Raw genomic sequence first — 20,517 nt, 5'->3', positions numbered from 1 at the left:
AAATTTGTTCTGGAGGTTCCGTGGGAAAACTTCAGAAAATATGGGGGGGGGGGACAGTAGGAGGTGAGGGGGGGGGAGTCCTACTAAGCAAACTGAAATCCTTGTTTTGATGTTTCATTATACTTAGTGCTACTTTGAATACAACCCATTGTGTGGGAGTATACCCCAGCACAAATTGGATGGGGGAACTAGGAGAGAAGCAGTAAGTCACTAACATAAGAAGAGAATATGCTATTTTTTCTTACGGGCTGAAAAAAAAGTGACTCCTACTATACAGTTCCCACTGGTACCATAGTCATTGCACATATTGTATAAATGGGTAAAGACAGTCTACTGCAGGGTGAATAATTACAATATTTCAGGAATTTGGAGCTCAACAGTTGAACTGGTTCATGCAGGAGCCTGTGAAGGAGTGAATTCATGATGGCCTACTTCAAGGTGTTTGGGACCACTCTATGTGCCTTCAGACATTGAGAATATTGCATTAGTTTGCCTAGTTATAATGCTAGCACTTCTGCCCCAGTTTATTTATTTCATAAAATTTATACACAGCTTGGTTGTAAACAAAAAACTCTAAGCAGTTTGCAAAAGAGAAAGCTGTAAAATTACAACCCTACTTTAAACATGCATAGGTAAACATAGGGACGCAGGTGGCGCTGTGGGTTAAAGCCTCAGCGCCTAGGGCTTGCTGATCGAAAGGTCGGCGGTTCGAATCCCTGCGGCGGGGTGCGCTCCCGCTGCTCGGTCCCAGCGCCTGCCAACCTAGCAGTTCGAAAGCACCTCCGGGTGCAAGTAGATAAATAGGGACCGCTTACCAGCGGGAAGGTAAACGGCGTTTCCGTGTGCGGCTCTGGCTCGCCAGAGCAGCGATGTCACGCTGGCCACGTGACCCGGAAGTGTCTCCGGACAGTGCTGGCCCCCGGCCTCTTAAGTGAGATGGGCGCACAACCCCAGAGTCTGTCAAGACTGGCCCGTACGGGCAGGGGTACCTTTACCTTTACCTTTAGGTAAACATACTAAAACAGATTAAAAGTACCTCAACTTTCTAAGCATCTCATGTTCCTTTTATACTGCATTGCCTGTTGCATTATGGAACTGTAGCTTTTTGACTGATATACTGCCATGTCACACTGACATTTCACTCACATCGGTGGGTGTGGTGTGACATAGTAGCAAACAACATAAGACATGTCACCATCCTTTATGTGCATGAAGGCTTCTGTTCCCCCCATGATTCACCTGTGAAAATAGCAGGAGAAAACTATACACTGAAATACCACCACAATTTTTTCCCCCCACATGATTGGTAAAGGCATGATACCTGTGAACTCCGTTAATTATTTGAACTGTGACACATTAACAAAGTCATAGTTGTTACTGACAATGTTAGGAGAGAATGTGGGAGGAAACAGACTCAAAACAATCACATTACATTTTACTGCAACTGTAAATATAATTCAATAGTTTCCTAATTTTCGGCCGTAAAAATATGGGCATCGTTACAGGTCATAATTGAGAGACTGAGGCTGCCTCACTTTTCTAAGCATCCAAATGAGTAATTTGGCAGACGCTACTCCAGTGTATCATTTTCACAATTAAAATGGAAATGAATTCAGTGCCCCATAAAGTTACTAAACACAGTATATATTATTAACCAATCCCTTAATTGTAATCATTTTATGATTTCTTAGATTACTAAAGCATGTAATCTATTCTGAGCAATTTTGAATATGGGGGAAGAGGGGGAAACTTTTTCCTTTTCTATCTTTTTACAAGTGAATGTTCGTAATTACTTTTCTGTAGTAAATTATTCAGATTATCATTTTACTTATTAAATACAATTATATCCACATTCATTCCTATTCTGAGAATTACAGAAATATTTAAATGGCACTGATTCGTTAAATGCCCCAGGTTGACAGTGTTCTGGAATTTCATTCTAACACACTCATTAGCACTGGCAACTTCCTTTGGGAAAGAAGGAATAATCAGCATGGGTTTACTTTCTAAAGAAATAATAAGAATCCATGCCTCCAATCTGTGCCCATAGTGGTGGCAGGGATTACTTTTGTTCAAGTTAAGAAAAGGAGGAACTTCCAGTAATTGCAGGAAGGGTGCAGGTGAATAGAAAGCTAGACCACAGGGGGGAAATACACCAATCTTTCAATCTATCGATCTCTATATCAAGGTCAATGACCATTATTCAAAAAGAAACTTTGCACAGAAATATAAAATAATAGTTTTAGGCTTGTTCACAGCACTGAAACTGCCTTCATCACCCTTATTGATGAGTACAACCCTGCTCATTCTCCTTGATCTCTTGGTGGCTTTTGATACTATTCTTCTGAGGCATCTCAGGGACATGTGGATTGGGGGTATGGTACTTCATTTGTTCCTCTATTACCTCCAGAAAGCAGACATGAGAGGCTTTTGTTCTGCACCATGGGAGTTGTCCTGTGGTGTCCCATCCTTCCATTTTGTCCCCCATGCTATTTAACATCTGTGTGAAGCCTCTGGGAGCTGTCATCAGGAGGTTTGGAGTGAAGTGACATCCATATGCAGATGTCACCCAACTCTATCTCTCTGTTCCATCTTAATCAGGAGAGGCAGTTGAGGTGTTCAGCCAATGCTTGGAGGCAGTGATGGGTTGGATGCAGGCCAATAAATGGAAGCTGAATCCTGAGAAGACAAGAGGTGTTATATGTCCTAGGTTCCCATGTCTGGGAGGTGAGATGGCCTGACCTGGATGGAGTTGAACACAAACCTAGGCTGCAATCTTGACATCACTTACCTGGGAGTAGGTCTCTGCTGTTAAATGCAGTATGCCTTTGAATGTCAGTTGCTGGAAAACACAGGAAGGAAGTTTGCTTTTGTGGCCAGGTGCTGCTTTTGAGCTTCCCATAGACATCTCCTTGGGCACTGTGAGACCAGGATGTTGGACTAGATGGGCCACTGGCCAGATCCTTCAGTCTTCTCATAAGTTCATTAAAATCAGTAGGACACCTGAGTAGACAGAGTTAGAATACAGCTTGCTACTACACAGAACTCTCATAGTACCATGTGACATTATACATTCAAATAAGGTGAATAAGTAAGCCCCCTCTCTAAAACTTTCTTAAACTTTGCTCTCCACCTGCAAAAGATGCAGAAAACTGCTCTCTGATTTGCAAAGGATTGGATGGCCCTACATAATTGGGGAGCAGCTTTCAGCCCAGCACTAATGCAGTTTCCTCCTGCCCTTACTTCTGCCTTGCCAGCTAAAGTCAGACAGGGATATTTGGATAAGGCAGGAGAACCACCAGTGTCTGTCTGTCTGTCTGTCTGTCTGTCTGTCTGTCTGTCTGTCTGTCTCTCTCTCTCTCTCTCTCTCTCTCTCACACACACACACACACACACACACACAATCAGATTGCACTGCAAATCCTTCCCTTGAGTCATTCCTAAATAGGTGTGACTATAAAGAATGTCTGGTTTCTTGTCATCAGTGGCTATGAGCCACCATGACTATGTCCTACCCCCACTGCTGGAAGCATTATGCATCTAAATACCACAAATGGGAAGAGTGCTGTTGCACTCATGGCTTGTTTGCAAGCTTCCCATAAGCATATGGTTAGTCACTGTGAGAATAATGTGCTGGACTAGACACTGCGTCCTTGTTGAATATGCTTCTTAGGCCCTATAAATCAGTCAAACGTATTTCAGAGCAACATGAAAATATTCCCTGTCTCATTACTTTATGTCTTTGTTTGCTTTATTAATTTATAAAAAGACACCTAACTGCAGTCTATCCCGGTCATTTGAAACAATATGCAAGTGATTTCCCTCCCCAAATTGATTGAACCATTCACTTGCTTAATTCTGTACCATGTGCAATTGCCATCTCCCCCCTCTTTGTGCACCCCCTCCTTTAGGTCAGAGATCCACACTGAGGAAAATGAGTTCCTAGTATGAATTCTGTTAGGGTTGGTTTCTCTCTCTGTGCAGTCCATAGAGAAGCCAGAGAAGCACTTGTGCCATCTGAGATCTGTAGACATAATTCAGATAAAGAGGACAAGGAGACCCACCCCCCCAAAAAAAATCAAGGGGCATTCTGAAGGAAGTTGGGAGCTGAAAAATTGCACTGTAAGGGAGAAATTCACTGGATATGAAGGAGGGAAATATGTGGTACCATATGAGAAATGAAGAGATAAATAAGATAGTTCTGCTATGGCACAGAAATTGAAATGATCTTTGCCCTTATGAAACATGGATAGAGAAACCAGTTGAAGCTCTCTGAGCAGATAACCCGTGAAATAAAATTTCATGAATGGTAATATTGTCACAAGCTTCAGAAAATAAGGCTGACCTATTTTGTAGCTTGCTAACTTAATTAGCCTTTCCGTATTTTTAGGAGGTGAGATTATTAGCTATAATTGTGTTTAGTGTTATGATTACTTTGCTTCTTCTTTTATTGTTTATGAACCTGGTGTGTGCTGGGTTGTCACCAGTAATGTAGTAGCAATTTCAAAAGTGCAGAATCGCTTCATGATAGTTACGGTCACAACTGCACCACTCACAGCCGTGGCTCCTTCCATTATTATACAATAATTTTATAATTATACAATAGTAATAATTAGGGATTATCACAACAAATGCAATGCGTTGCCTTTCAACTAGATCCACCATTTCCTGTGCACATATGTACATGGTCAAATGATTTGGAGTGTTTTAATACCATCTTTTGGTGGGATGTGGGTGGCGCTGTGGGTTAAACCACAGAGCTTAGGATTTGCCGATCAGAAGGTCGGCGGTTCGAATCCCTGCGACGGGGTGAGCTCCCATTGCGCAGTCCCTGCTCCTGTCAACCTAGCAGTTCGAAAGCACATCAAAGTGCAAGTAGATAAATAGATACCGCCCTGGCAGGAAGGTAAACGGCATTTCTGTGCGCTGCTCTGGTTCGCCAGAAGCGGCTTAGTCACGCTGGCAACATGACCCGGAAGCTGTACACTGGCTTCCTCGGACAATAAAGCGAGATGAGTGCTGCAACCCCAGAGTTGGTCACGACTGGACCTAATGGTCAGGGGTCCCTTTACCTTTACCTTAATACCATCTTTTGGAGTGAGTGAAGTTGTATTTCCCTTGAACTTCCATTGTGCATAACAGAACTCACACACCTTTCTCTTGAAACCAAAGCCCCTTGTGTTTTTCATGTTCCTAAATGCTGAGGTTTGGAGCATACTGAACAACTCCTTGGTGTTCTTCCTGCACGCCTTCTCCAGGGCCCTAGAAGTCGGTCACCTCCTTTCACACCAATTGGCTCCAATGAGCACATCAATTTCCATTCCAACCTGTGTTCAACACATGCAACACTGTTTCCTTTACACTGCAAGTTCAGCTTCTGGGGGGAAAAAACAAAAAACAAAACCCAAGTTCTTTGTTTCTCTGCCTGCCATGGGAAATTTTGTGATTAATTACATTATCATTAAATTATTCCTCACCACTCATTTTGATGCAGAAGGACACAGTGCAAACGGTATTGATGCATTGATATGTATTGTTTTTTAACTGAAAACAACAACAAGACTGAGTACTGATTGTATCTGCTGGATTGATTTCCGTTCTGGACATGAGATGAATAACCAGACGCCAGCAATTTCTTTCCCTGGTTTTGTTGGAATGTAAATCATTAATCCTGATTTGGACTGGGCTTTGCTTCAAACAGAGGATGCCTTCATATGTGCTCAGTAAAGCAGGAAACAGGACCACTCTGTTACGGCTGTAATATACTGAGGCAGATGGGTCAGTGGTCTGATTTGATGTTGTAAAGGACTGTAGCTCAGTGACAGAGCATCTGCTCTGCATGCAGAAAGTCCTGGTACAGTTACCAGCATCTCAAAGTAAGGCTGGGAGAGACTCCCTGCTTAAAACCCTGGAGAATTGAGCTCCTGCACAGTGTAGACGTTACTGAGCTTAGATGGGCCAATCCAACACAATATCAGGCAGCTATCTACGTCCTTGTGAAACTGCATTTCCCTTGGTGTTTTCACTTGTAGATTTGGGGAGCTGTTTACAACACCCCAGTGAAACCTGCAGCTGTACTGCTTGAACACGAAACACCCAAAGCATCAGAACGCACATGCAAAAGAGCTGGATTCTGTTAACCGCAAATACCAGCAGCAGCCACTGCCGCACACAGCATTGACCTGCTAGCTCAATTTGCTTGGAACAATCTTGAAACATTTAGCTCTACAAGCTTTGTTGGCACTGCCAGTCTTGTTCGCAAAATAGAACAAATGGGGCAGCGGGGTGGGGGGAACTCTTCCATGAAGAGGGAAAGCTTTATCCATTCTTGATTAGTTTTCTCTAGAGGATTAAGCTGGGGAAAGTAACTGCATTATGCAGGGGAACAAAGGAACCCAGCAGATCCTTCCCACCCACCCCCCTCAAAAAAAGAAGAGGTTATTAGGGCAGGGTGGGAGAGAAGCGGGGAATAAGGCATTAAGCTGCAGAGAGGAGTTAAGCCATTTCCCCATTTACATGGTTAGTTTCACAAATGCCTGACTCATTGGACACAACCAAAATTGCAAAATTAGTATCTTGGCACCCTTTCTTGTGCTCTCCCTGCTCACTTTCTCCCTCTGTCTCATGTGCTACAATTCAAACCTGCTTCAAGACTCCCAGGTTAGGTCCCTTCCCTCCCCGCTCTCTTCTCTCTGCCTCCACACAGTCTTCCTCCCAATTTTTGCCAAGCACATTACCTTTTATTTTTCAGTGTTAAAGTGTATCAGGTACCCCTTAGGCTATGGGAGAGTTACCTCCCTATGATAGGAGCTAACAGGGCATATCAATTGTTCATGATTTCCTATTCTCCTGCAAATTGGGAGAGGCAGTGGAGTCGCTGGCGTGTAAATCCTGTGGAGTCAGCACTTTGCTTCCCATTCCCCAGTCTTCAGCTCAATGCTGTGCATGTTTGGGTAATTAATGACGGGAAGGTCTTCTTTCTTTCCCTCTCTTTTTTTTTGGCTCTTCATTCTGAACTACCGTTTAGCAGCCTGTCAAAAGCTGATCTAATGAACATGTCACACACACACTTTGATGTGCTTCCTCCTTTTTTGACATTAAATATCAACACACATGCAAGAAGGGGGGGGGCATTTTAATCAATCACCCTTCCAAATCTCCCTATCACACATTTCAGGCTTGCAAAGTTATGGAGAGTTGGGGGGAATGGCAACAATGAAAACTTAAGGCCGCCACCCCCATTTTCTTGTTACCTGTGCAGCCTTTTAAAGTTTTCAGGCTCTGTTTCTCCTTGAAAATCAGTGTGGTTCTTAGCATCAAAGGTTTGGGAGAGAGATGATTTCTGCAAAGTTAACCTCTTTCTGTCTAGCTCCCTGCAAGCTTAAGGTCTCCTGCCAGCTAATTTCATGCAAGGTGTAGATATGATTAGCTCAATCGCTGTAATTGCCTCGATGTGGTGGTGTGATTAATTTGTGGGAAATCATGAAGCTTTCCAGTTCAGGTTTAAGCCCGTATGTTCTCATTAGGGTTTCCCAAGGGGAAAAAAATACGCTCTGTGCAGAAAAAAGGAAGAAGGAACTGTATGCTTTCAAAATATCTCCATCTTTTTGTTGGAATGATCAGCAAAATAGCAGGGGGGGGGGGAATTAATTTCTAGGGACATAGATACTGAAAACTGAGACATAACAACAACAACAACAGCAACAACAAACAAGCAAACAATGAAACAGAAAGATAAGATTTTTCAGGCAAGGAAAACAAAATGTGATCACAAAGCTTTGCTATTAACATAATTTGTGTCTCCTTTCACACTCCAGGATTTACAGTAGCATTTCTGACAAAGATTAAAAGTCATGTCTATGAATAATGCAGACATAGGTATATACACTCATATTTTATACATTCAGATATTGAAATATATGCACTCTCCTTTTGTATATACAGTTTGTGTGTGACGTACATAGTGTGTGGGTGCGCGCACGCACACACACACACACACACACACACAAACAAACAAACAAACAAACAGGATATGCCATGTATTATCCACTTCCTGAGTGCTGCAGTTAAGTTTTAAAGACTTCTTTCCAAAGGACCTAGTCTAAATCATGCAATTGTATGTTTTTAACCAGTCATATAAACAGCATAAGAACATAATCAGTATCTGATAACCACGGTGCAAAGCAATAAACTGCTTCTGTGTTTAAATTATGACTCAGTGTGTGAATAGTTGCTGTAAATGCTCCACCTTACCTTTTTGACCTTTTTTATTCAGATGCCATCACACTGGTCAACCCCCTCAAAAATCTTTTGGGGTTTGCCCCCAGAATGACTCTGGCTGCTATGTTTTCATCTAGAACATTTGTAGAGCCATCTCCTCTCCTCTCCCACTCTCTCTTTCTTGATGTCTCTCTCTTTATCCAGCCCCCCTTCTTAACCCCCCCCCCCTTTCCATTAACCCTGTACCTTGTTGACTCACATCACACTCATGCTGGTGGGAGCTTGGGAGAAGAGGGGAGGCAGAACCACCACTGCATCACAAGCTCTCCCAGCTCAGTACAGAAGACAGGTGGCAATTCCATTTCCATGTCTCTGAGAGCCTCCAGGCTTGAGAATCAGTCACTCAGGGGATTTGCAAGTCTATGGATTTGGCAGGGGAGCCAAAGCTGTAGGTTTCCCACACCTGAAGCATGGTGGTGCTTCAGGGCTTTTCTCTTGAGAACTTGCATTACTAGCTTTCTGCCCACTCATGACACCTCCCAGCACCACTAGCACACTCCTCTCCACAGGCAAAGACCAGTGAAAAGTTGCTCACACCCAAACCCTACCCACAGTCCTCAACCTCAGGGTGCACAATTATTTTATTTATTCATTTATTATGCTTTTATCCCAGACTTCACCTCACAGTTAAAAATCAGTTAAAATAACAAGCATCCAAAAACATACAAAACCTTCAATAATCTATGAACAGAACTGAGAAAAAACATACATAAAATCAACTAAAGTTCAACCATAAGGACATTTTTTTGGAGTCAACACATATACCTTTAACAGAAATGACCGCTCCCCGCTTAAAACGGGCCAATTTAATCCCATAGCACGTTGTCTTGAGTCGTTATTCCAAATAACAGGGGGGACCGCTTGGGATCTGGGGACTCCGCCTGTCCACGCAATGGATGTTCACACAAACTGTTAGGCCTTACTCCTGCAACGTAGGCCTGAGCAATTGTACTGCAACTTGAGGGGAGGTAACCTTTACCCTTCCAGAAGATTATGACCACAACTCCCATCATTTCTCACCAGTGACTATACTAGATAGGACTGATAGAGTTGTCTGAGAAAACTATGCCGGCTACCCCTCATAGACAAATCCTATCAACTGTGGCTTCAAAGTGTTATTTTCTCAAAATTATAGAGAGGGTTTCACGTATCCATTTAAACTAACCAGTTGCAGCCTTCAATAAAGAATACAACCTAATTCTAATTCAAAGATAGGGGGGAAGAGGAATTAAAACTACACATGATGCAGTGTCCAAGTATTGGATAACATGAGCTCACTCATCATTTAATGATGTGCAGACTGTTGCACATGTTCGAAACAAATTCAGTTCCAACCTGAAACCAAATAAAATCTGGTGGAAGTGTGCTACTAGATGGTTTTTAGTACTTGGAAAAGTTCATCACTGGGATTAGATGGGTGCAGAGGGTAAGCCTCAATTGGGGTATTCCACAAGCCCCCCCCCTCTGTGTGTGTGTGTCTGTCTGTATATCTATCTTTCTAGCTATTCTAATCTCTCAGGATGTCAAACATATGATACCTAAATGTGGGATAGGAAGTTAGATGGGGGGGGGGAATAGAGGCATTAAAATGGCTCCACATCTACCCCCAAACCTGCCCAATGGAGGTTGTCCACCTGTGGATTGTACAGAAAGCTAAGGGATATTTCCTCACCTGTCATTATATTATGGACCTGTTCAGTCATATGTGAAGACCATTGCCAGATCTTGGTTGCTCTTGGACTCTGAAGCAAGTCACTCCCAGGAACCCTGGTTCCCAGGAGCAGCTAAGTTGACTAACACTGGGAGGCCATTGCCATGTCCTGTGGACATTCCAGTCTCCTGCTCAGTGAACCAGTGATCAGGGAGACTCTGGGATGGTTGCTGCTTTATCTGAAGGGTAAATAGGAGAAGGGCCATAACTCAGTAGTAGAGCACATGCTTTGCTTGCACAAGGTCACAAGGAAGCTCAGTATGTCTGCTTAAGATAAGTCTCCAGCCGATTTCTCGCAGTTTCCATATGCATCAATATTTATTCCTTTGGAGATATGAGTCTGCCTTCTACTGAGGAAGACCATAGTTTTTCCCAATTCAGCATCCTGAGGTCCATTTAACTGAAATTGGCAGGGACTGAAGCTGTGACCTTCCAAATGCAGTACATGTAAACATGACTTGGGATTGTAGGGTGAAGGGCAGGCAATAAATAAACTAATAAAATGCTCTATTACTGGCCTGTGTCCTTCACAATGAGCATTTTCTTAAAAAAAAAATGTAGACTGGAGGATTTAAAAAAGAAAAACAACAATAACAACCAGCGAGAATGAAATTGAACTGTACCCCCTGATTCAGTGCTAAAGATTGTATCTCACATTGCAATGACACAAATCTCCATTTTGTTACGCTCTACACACACACACACACACACACACACACACTTTATTACACACTAAGAGCTGAGGGATTTTTCTCTGTCTTTATCCGCTGTGGAGATCCAAAGTTGAGCCACATGATGCCTTCAGTTATTATTAAGAGAGGGTGCTAGATGTGTTAATTAAACCATCAAGTAGCCTTTCCCTGTGCACAAAGCTTTATGCTTTGATTAAGTGTATTTAAACAAAAACCAAAAACAAATCCAACCCAGTGCTAGATAGGTAGCCCTCAGAGCACTTTTTGTTGTGTATAAACATGTGGATGCTGACCCAAAAGCTATCCCCTTGTTGATATATCTCCTTTTTCTTTGTGAGGTGGTGGTGCCTCTGCCCTATTACAATATTGTCACGTGTGTTCCTTCACCAGATGCAGATAATGATATGCGTCAGGACAGGGATCACCGATGTGAGGCCCACAGGCACCTGTGTGCTCACTGGTATCTTCTAAGATGCCCATGGAAGGTTTCAGTAAATACCCCCACCTCTCAAAAAAGAGATACATAAGAGACTATTGGTTCTTCCTGTTCAGTACCTCTTTGCACTGGCACAGCCTCTCCTGCACTGAACACAACCCCTTTCAAAAATGACGAAATTTCACTATATGCCAAGATACAATACCCACCTTCCTTTCCATCTGCAAAGTGGAGAGACACAAGGAGCTTCTGCCTGTGAGTGAGTGAACATTTGTCAGTTGTAGGTGCCTTTCTGCCTGCTGATGGTGCAACTGATGATAGGAGCATGTCTGCACCTTTTGTGGCCTTGGTTTGTACCCAACACTAGTCCTAGATCCATTGCAGTTGATGGGCATGACTACCCTAGATTCACTCATTTCAATGGGTCTATTCTGAGTAGAATTTATTTGGTGACACCCTTTGTCTCTTTTTGTGCTTTTAGGGGGAGGGTTTTTCCCCTCAGTCCCTCCTCTGCATGGAATAATTGAGGCATTTTTGAGATGAGACAGAATTTTTTTTTAAAAAAAAATATTTATCAAATTCAGATTGTATGAAAAAGGTGTTTCCCATTCATTAGCTCTTTGCTTACAATTTCTCTCTGCCCTGGTTGCTGAGGTCAGACAGAGTGTTGCAGATAATGCCCTGGCAAAAAAGGGAGGTGAGAGGGTGGGGAAGCACTATGTCATTGAATCTTCCTTATTTGAAGTTCAGCATTGTACCTATGAAATTTCTGAAATCTCCAGAATGCATGTAACAGTCTGCACCGGAAGACGCTTAGATAGATTGTAGAGCAAAAACAAATTACTTTGAAACCAGCTTTTGTGTAACTTTAGAACAATGGATTTATTGTTGGTTAAGACTATTATGAGTGCAGCTTCATCTGTAATAAGCATCGTAATTCAGGGTTGTGCTTTGTTTCTTTGAAAGATGGGGGGTGAGCGAGAGCGAGGGGAAAATACACTGTAAATATTGCTATAAGAGTAATTTTGCAGCATAGTTTAATTATTTGGTTCAGTAATTATTTCAACACCAGAATCCTTCACAATCCAGTCCCTTTGACAACCTAAACAACTGTTTCATTAGTACTGAGAGCTAATTTACAAGAGTTTCAGAAATCTCAGGACTTCGATACATATGAGATTTACAGGCACTAATAAAATCCACAATCTCAGGCACATGAATTAACAGCTCATTAATACATTCAGGAGTTCTCATTTTCTCCACTGGTGGTGTTTCTGCTTTCAGATAGGCACCATCATTTGGACAATATGTCGGTGATATCCAAGAAGAGCTTGGGGCGGTGTCTCCCCAATCTAAATCTGCAACCCTAATGCAAGAATGAAGAACTTGTCCTGCTCTATATATTGTTGAACTCCCAACTCCCGGCCAGAATGAACAGTGTCCCTAGTGTAATGGAAGTTGTAATCTAAGAACATCAGGAGAGCCACACCTGCTCTAATCAATACACTTTATGGTGGATATGGCTAAACGTTGGTCCTCCAGATGTGTGCATCCACCATTCACCAGAACCTGTATAATGAAGGTGCCAGATGTACCTCTGTGGGGAGGGAGCTTCATTCTCTCTAGGGCCTCCCCCTGAGCTTCTGAAGGTGGTTGAACAACCAAAAAGGCATTCTCTTCTTATCTTTACACCCAAGAGGGGCTGTAGCAGGGAAGGAGGTGTTTCAGGTATTTTTGACCTGAGTCATTTAGGGCTTTAAACACGTAACTAACACGAGCAACTTGGAGTGGGCACAGAAGCAAACTGGTAACCAGTGCAGCTGTTTTGGATCAGGAGTTATATGAGATCTGAAGGGAACCCCAGCCAGCAATCTAGCCACTGCACTTTGGACCAATTTTAGTTTCCAAGTCCTCTTCAAGGGCAACCCCCCATGAAACCTACTGCAACAATCCAGTTAATAGTGTTTGAGTCCACTCCTCCACTGAGCCATCATTCTCCATCTGCTGGTTCCTTCCCCTTCGTGCCACTTGTGCAGCTGTTGTTGACTCCAGACGATGTACTAATTGTTTCTCCCCCAGCATGTGACACCCCCCATCCTTTCTTCCCCCTTTCCCCAGGTTTATCATCTCCTCGTTGCTACAATTAGCAGGAGGAGTAGAACTGGGGAACCAGAAGAAGGAAGAGGAAGGAGTAATGGCAGGGACACCCCCTTACCACAGCCACCCCCTTTGGATGATCTATGTATATATGAATGGGATTCACATTTTTTATTTAATTGATTTATTTTGGGGGGTGGAGTGGGCTACTGCTCCAAAACAATATTATAATCTGTGGTGGCTGGTGCCCACTGGTTGGCTGGGGAGACCAACAGTAGGTGGTACCAGAGTCCATGATAGGCAGAGCCAACTCATGCTAGTTTTGCTCCATCCTCCTTCTTGTTGAACTTGCACTAAGGAGGAGGAAGTTGATAGACAGCTCCACCCTCTGGACTAGGTGCAATTAAGAAGGCAGGAGGAGGGAGGCTGGCTAAGGGCAGACTGAGGTTAGTGGGACAGAGCCCCATTCACCCAAATGGGTTAGTCTCCACTGGTTGCATGGATGCACAAGGTGGGCACTTTGTGAATTAGAAGAGCTTGGGGTAGGAAGCCTTAGCTAGTACTCGAAAGGGGCATGAATGAGGTCAGACATACATGAATGGACAGCACACTGAGCTGGCCCACTGACCACAGACCCCCCACTATGCTGAGCTGTATGGCAGTACTACTGAAGTTCCTGTAATTATTTCTATATTTGCAAGGCACATATACATTAGAATTTGCCAATTTAAGGTAAAGCCCTTTCCGAGCCTGCGGAGGAGAGGGCGGTCCCTGGGCGTGCCTGGCCTTAAGTAGCCCAGGCCGTGCCTTCCCTCGCCCGCCGATTGGCGGGCTGGGTTGCAGGCACGCCCAGGGATTTCCCGAGTTCTCGCGGGGGCGAGGGAAGCCCCCGCGAATGTGGGAGTGTCCTGCCCGCAACACCCATCCTCCATTTTTTTTTGTCATCTTCTTGTTTTGGTATGGCACTGTTTTTCGTTTTTGCCAGTGCATAAATATGGTCACCACAGGCTGGTTATAGTTCTGCTTGGCTAACCCTAACACTGGCTGAGCAAAGAAAATGGCACCCTTCTCTTTGTTCTTCTTGCATTGCACAACTAGTATCTGACAGGACCCAGCTTGGGGGCTTAATCTGTGGTGACCTGTGGGTCTGTTGTCACACCATCATTAATAATAATACATCAACTTGAGGTAAGGATTCTTTTTTCACAGTCGTCTCCGAGCTGCCCTGATTGGAAAGCAACCTTTAGAATCTTCCCTGGTCAGCTTCCAGGCACATCGGTCTTTATCTGTTGTGTTCCACTCTGACAAACATTTAAAGGTTTGCCCCTCATTAACTCTGTTTCCGAACTCGTAAATACCCACAACGTTTTCTTCTGAAATGGGAAGAGCTATTGAGCTTTCAGTAACTTTGGGCTGTGAAGAGAGGAGGGGATGTGGTGCGTAATTGATTTCTTTGACGGTTTAATTAATTCCGGGGTACACAAGTATTGACTAATTCTTCGCCTATTCTCTCTCTCCCCCCACCCTCACCTTGCTGTTTTCAGCAATACTTTAAAGGTATTTAAAGTCCACATGGTGAGGGAATTGATTGTTTGAAGTGGGGCCTCTTTGCTTTCTCAGGATTTTCTTCCTTTTAAAGAAGGGTTTTTTGGGGGGTGGGGGGGTTAGTGGTATATTTTTTGCCTTCTCTAAAAGCAAAATGATAGGCCTAGGCATCTGCTGTAGGAGTGGATGGGAAGAGGGCAGTTATTCCCCCACCCCCAGTGAAACATAATGTACCAATTCTCAGCTTTCATTAAAATAAAAAGATTTTGACCTTTGTAGAACCAGAGATACAAGGCAAAACGTACCGATGCTATTATTGTAATTGTTTTGTGAGAAACTGGCCTGCCCCTCACTGCCAGTGTTCTACTTTGCATTCCACTCTACATTCCTATGGACATCCATGTCTCTTGGCTCATGTTTTTTTGGTTTTTTTAAACCTTATTTTCCTTTGGCAGGGAGAAATGAATCTTATTCTCATAAAATCATATATATGAATATCAAAATACAGTTGGGTATGATTTAATTTCTTAAGGAAATGTGAAGTTAACACAGCAAATGTTTATTTCACTCAGACTGCAATCTACTATTTGCTGGTATTGTCTGAAAGGATGGTGGAAGAAGATTTTAAGATTTAGGTATTTTAGTTTTCTAGTTTCTCTAAGAAGCATGGCAGTAAATCTGAGCCACAGCGGTCCTCTGTGACTAGGCCTTTTGCAGAGAGAGAGAGAATAAAGGAATCTTTTTTGGGGGGAAAATATCTGCTTTTGTGCAAAGCAGCACTGTAGTCTATGTGTGATCTGAAATTCAGGAAGGGGTCCTGTCATAATTATTTAAAATATTTTACACCATTTATTTCCTTGCTCAGAATAACAAGAGACAGCAGAACATGTCTCTGAAATGTTCACATTTAACAGACATCCAGGCCATGTGTAGATCTGCAGGATCTTGGAGTTGTTTTACAGATCAAAGTCTCTATTTCGGGTTTGTCAGAAACAGCTGCCCCTTGTGGTGAGCTTCATCACTGCAAGCTTTTCAGAGGCAGGGTGTATTCAGAAGTGGGAATTATTCTTAGTTTTCCTGGGGCTTATGTCTATGTCTTTCCACATTCTTGTTACATTGCATTACCTGTTGCATTATGGAACTATGGCATTTTGGCCAATATACTACCATGCTAAGTTTCATTCACACCAGAGAACAGGGGGGGGGGGGGGGGCTCAGACCTCTTGCCACTCCCTACTCTTTTTGTATGTATTTGTTTCCCCAGACTTCCATCACTTTACTCCTGCAATTTTCTGGCTTAATGGGATTGCAAACAGAGCTTTTCCCCTGAAAGCAATTAACATGAAAATGAACACTAAACTTCCACTACATTCCACTAGATTTCCAAAAGTTGATTTACATCATGCGAAGATAACTTAAAACGTGAAAATGACCAGGTAAGAGAACATTGGGAAAATGAAATCAAGTATGACCTGAACACGGACAGACTCTGCACAGGCTATAGCAATGAGGTTGGCTGGTCTACAGTTAGTGTCTGGAGACAGTGCCGGATTTACATATAAGCTAAACAAGCTATAGCTTAGGGCCTAACTCTCTTGCCCCCCCACCCCAAAAAGGAAAAAAAACACACCTGGATGTACTTTGATAAAATACATATTTTGTTATGTGCAAATGGCTTTAGATACCTATTAGGACCATAAATTACCATATAGCATATATTCAACACAAAAAACAGTGACTTTTTTGTTGACAAAGGACAGCTGGACATATAAAGGGCCCCATTACCTTCAGTAGCTTAGGGCATCATCAAACCTAAATCTGGCCCTGTCTGGAGAGCAGACAGTGCAAGCACACACCACACTCTCCTCCACTCTGGTGAAATGTGCTGTATTTCAATTTAATATGGTGTGTAATAGTTTTATTTGTTTACCTATAAGGCATAACAAAGCATAAAGAACATTAAGAGCTGAGCAACAAATTTGACTCTTAATTTTGTGGTTGCTGGTGCAATGAGAAAACACGAGAAGTAACATTATCGTATTAAAATAGTTTAAAAAATAAAAAAAAAGGCATACAAACATGCTAGGCTTGACAAAACTTTTTCCTGCATCTAAACTCAAGTGAACTATTCTAGCTACTATTTCTAAATTTGCGACTATAAATATACACTACCACATGCATTTTTGTTGTTTGTTTCAAATCTGTAGTATCATATGTCCTGTATTGAGGGAGATGCATTTTGGGGGAAAGAGAGGAATTTGGGGGGAATGTGTAGATATAGACACCCTCTGCAACTTAGAAAAGTGACTGGAGTTTCCTCATCCTTTTACAAGCTATGAGAATAGATGTAATATGGTCAAAATTAATATAGTTGGTTCAATAAAATATCTAATTAATTCTTCACCACCACCCTGAAGAAAAATTAACAAATGACTTTTTTGCAATATAAAAGTGTTAATCTGGATGTGTTTAGTTGTATATAGTGGAAGAAAGCATTTTCTCCCCTTGAAGCCTACTCCAAAAAAGATGAATTTCAGACCCTTAATAGTATTAAAAACTCACTAGAAACAGAATCCAAGTAAGGATTTATCAAATGTCTTGGGGGGGGGGGGTGCTATTAAACTGCCAGGAGCCTGGTATTATGAAAGGAAGAAAATGCTTCTGGTTTGTAAAAGATGTATTAGAAAACAAATTGCCATATACTGAAAATAGTTCTCGTTTTGAGAAATACGGACTGCATGTTATATTTCTGCTCTGTCCAATTAAATATTGATAATACGTTTCTCTTATTTTGGGAGTTGTTGGTGGCCGCCAAAGCACCATTCACTCCACCTTGGTTTAAATGCTGCAGTCCAGCCAAGTTTAGAGAGAGAGAGAGAGAGAGAGAGAGAGAGATGCAAGGCCACAGCTTTCTTGATGGTTACTTTGAGAAAGTGGTTTTCAGTGTTGTAAAAAACTCTGAGACATTAGGCAGCTAAATATTTGATAAGGCAGTTACACTTTTAAAATATGGGGAGAAAAATACAAAAAAAAAGCCTACAGTATGACGCTCATAAATTTAACATGCTAAAGTGCAAAAAGGAATGATTTTGAAATAAGGCCTTGTACCATGTCACTAAAAAGAAAATGTAATCACCCTCATAGCAGATTTAAATGCATCATGATTACCCAAAAGAAGTAGGGTTGTGAGATCCATTCACACACCCAACACACACCAACACAAAGAAAACCATTCTTCATACTGGAAATGGAGTTAGGATGGTGGGGAAGAATGCATTCTTAAATGGTCCTGAAAATATAAAATATATATTCCCTACAAAGCTGTGTTTAATGGAATAGGTGTTCCGAACTGCAGAAATTATTAAAAGCAGGTAGAACTCAGCTTAAACTCCATTCTAAGATTATGACTTAATGGTATCAACATTAAACTACCATTCCCCCCTCTCCTTCCCCTGCTTTCTTTAACATTCACCCTGATTAAGAGTTTTGGAGAAGTCAAAAAACTTGCACACTATATTGTGACATTTTTATTGGTCCCAATAAAGACATTGTGTTGCCTGAATGTGGACTCTGGATATTTTAGTGTGGACCAACATTACATGCGGGTGGCGCTGTGGGTTAAACCACGGAGTCTAGGGCTTGCCGATCAGAAGGTCGGCGGTTTGAATCCCCGTGACGGGGTGAGCTCCCGTTGCTCGGTCCCAGCTCCTGCCAACCTAGCAGTTCAAAAGCATGTCAAAGTGCAAGTAGATAAATAGGTACCGCTCTGGCAGAAAGGTAAATGGCATTTCTGTGCGCTGTCCCGGTTCGCCAGAAGCGGCTTAGTCATGCTGGCCACATGACCTGGAAGCTGTACGCCGGATCCCTCAGCCAATAAAGCGAGATGAGTGCCACAACCCCAGAGTCGGCCACGACTGGACCTAATGGTCAGGGGTCCCCTTTACCTTTACCTTTAACATTACATCACTTGCCTTTTGTGTTGCTTTTGGGGAGATGTGCAATCAGAGCTCACGTGTTGTGTATCATTCTGACCAAACTTACCTTGCAGAGTTAATATGAGGATAAAATGGGATACAGAAACCCTCCTGTGTGCTGCCCTGAATTCCCTGAAGGAAAGGATAGGTACAGATAGATTTGAGTGAAGCTAATGTTTTTGGCTTCCTTCCTGTGAATGCATACTGGTTTGATTTGGGTAGCAATGTGGAGGTTGAAAAAAAAAGACAAAATGTGTGAATCTTTGAGCATAGCAGGAACTCTCCTGTCACTGAATTATTACTGTATCCATCACCAGGACACCTGGAGAGTGAGCTGCTACCAGCACAATTATTCTGAGGGTCTCAGTGTTAACAGCTCTATGAAAACTGATGCGATTTGGAATGAAGTGAATGCTTTCCAAAAGTTTGAGATAACAGGCTGGCTTTGCCAGGACAGCTTGAGACAATCTGAAAGTCAGTTTATGGGATATGTGAGGTATTCCAAAAGCTTTTATTTCTCCCCATCTTTTTTTTTGGAGGGGGGGTGCGGGCGGTGGGAGATAAAGGGATATGCAAATCTGCCAGTTTTGGTTTTTCTCACAGTTTCTCAATTTTCTAGTATGAAGCTCAGTTCTATCATTTCCATATCAGTTTGTGGTTTGCTTTTTTCAAGTCCTCATGAAAATTCACCAGCAATATACTGTGAATTTAGGGACTGCTTTTGCTAGATGCTCCCTTAGAGCATAAGAAGAGTTCTGCTGGGTCAAGTCAGTGGCCCATGTAGTCTAGCATCTTGTCCTTACAGTAACCAACCAGATGTCCCTGGGAAGTCTGAAAGGAGGACTTGAGTGCTACAGCAACTCATGATTCCTCACTCATGATCCCCAGCAACTGGTATTCCCTTTAACACTACCATGTAGGTGCACACCCAAACAGATGCAGCTAGACCTCACTTGGGATGGGGTGAAAATTGCTCTGAGTTCACATGTAAAGATGAACCTACCTAATTTGCACTTTCAAAAACAACAGGCAAACAACACCATCTTTCAGAATTTGGATTTCTCTGAATTTTGCAAGCCAGGTTTTCCAGCCGAGCAATATACTAGGGCAAAGTGATCATACAGAAATACATTGTAAGACTAAAAAAAAGTAGAAACCAAAATTAACAGATTTGTCTAAGTAGTCCCACTCAGTTCAGTTAAAGTTTAATTGCTGCCAAAACTGTGAACTGGGAAGGGGCTGATCAACTCACAACTTTTGCCATAAACTTAAAAGTTGGTGCTTAGGCAAGCAACTTCCTACAATAGGAAGCAGTGCCATCAGTAATAGCAGTAAAGGTAAAACGTAAGGTAAAGGACCCCTGGGCGGTTAAGTCCAGTCATAGACGACTATGGGGTGCAACGTTCATCAGTAATACTTACCATAGACGGCTATTGGGAGGATTTCTGCAATGGAGCAACTCCCCTATGAGGAAATATTGCAACATTTGTGGCTTTTTAGTTTAGAGGAAAGGTGAGTAAGATGATAGTAGTGGTGTTTAAAATTATGCTTGGCATGGAGAAAGTGAATGGAGGGGAAGTGTGATGTTTTCTTCTTTGATCATTAAAAAAAAAAAAAATTGTAACAAGGGTGAGATTTTGGATCCAAACCCCTTTTTTGTAATCATAACTGCTCATGTTTGGGATTATTACTACTACTGTTATTGTTCTTTTCTTCTTCTTTATTACATCTGTGTCTCTGGGATGCAGGACTTTCACTCCTCACTTCACAGCGAGGAAATGC

At 42.4% G+C, this 20,517-nt stretch overlaps 1 protein-coding gene across 31 annotated transcripts in view; it reads left to right on the top strand.

Annotated features, from left to right (window-relative positions):
* RBFOX1 (RNA binding fox-1 homolog 1) overlaps positions 1-20,517 on the top strand; it is a 1,485,186-nt gene that overhangs the window by 868,046 nt on the left and 596,623 nt on the right. For 2 of the 31 annotated variants that reach the window (XM_079952528.1, XM_079952534.1), the window contains exon 2: positions 13,238-13,361. The exons of the other annotated variants lie outside the window; for them this stretch is intronic. In XM_079952528.1, the coding sequence (XP_079808654.1) occupies positions 13,238-13,361 (124 nt within the window). The remainder of the gene's footprint in view (positions 1-13,237; positions 13,362-20,517) is intronic. 31 annotated transcript variants of the gene reach the window in all.

The sequence above is a fragment of the Podarcis cretensis genome (assembly GCF_951804945.1).
Source record: "Podarcis cretensis genome assembly, chromosome: 14".
Lineage (NCBI taxonomy): Eukaryota > Metazoa > Chordata > Lepidosauria > Squamata > Lacertidae > Podarcis > Podarcis cretensis.
This window is presented reverse-complemented; position numbering and strand designations above follow the sequence as displayed.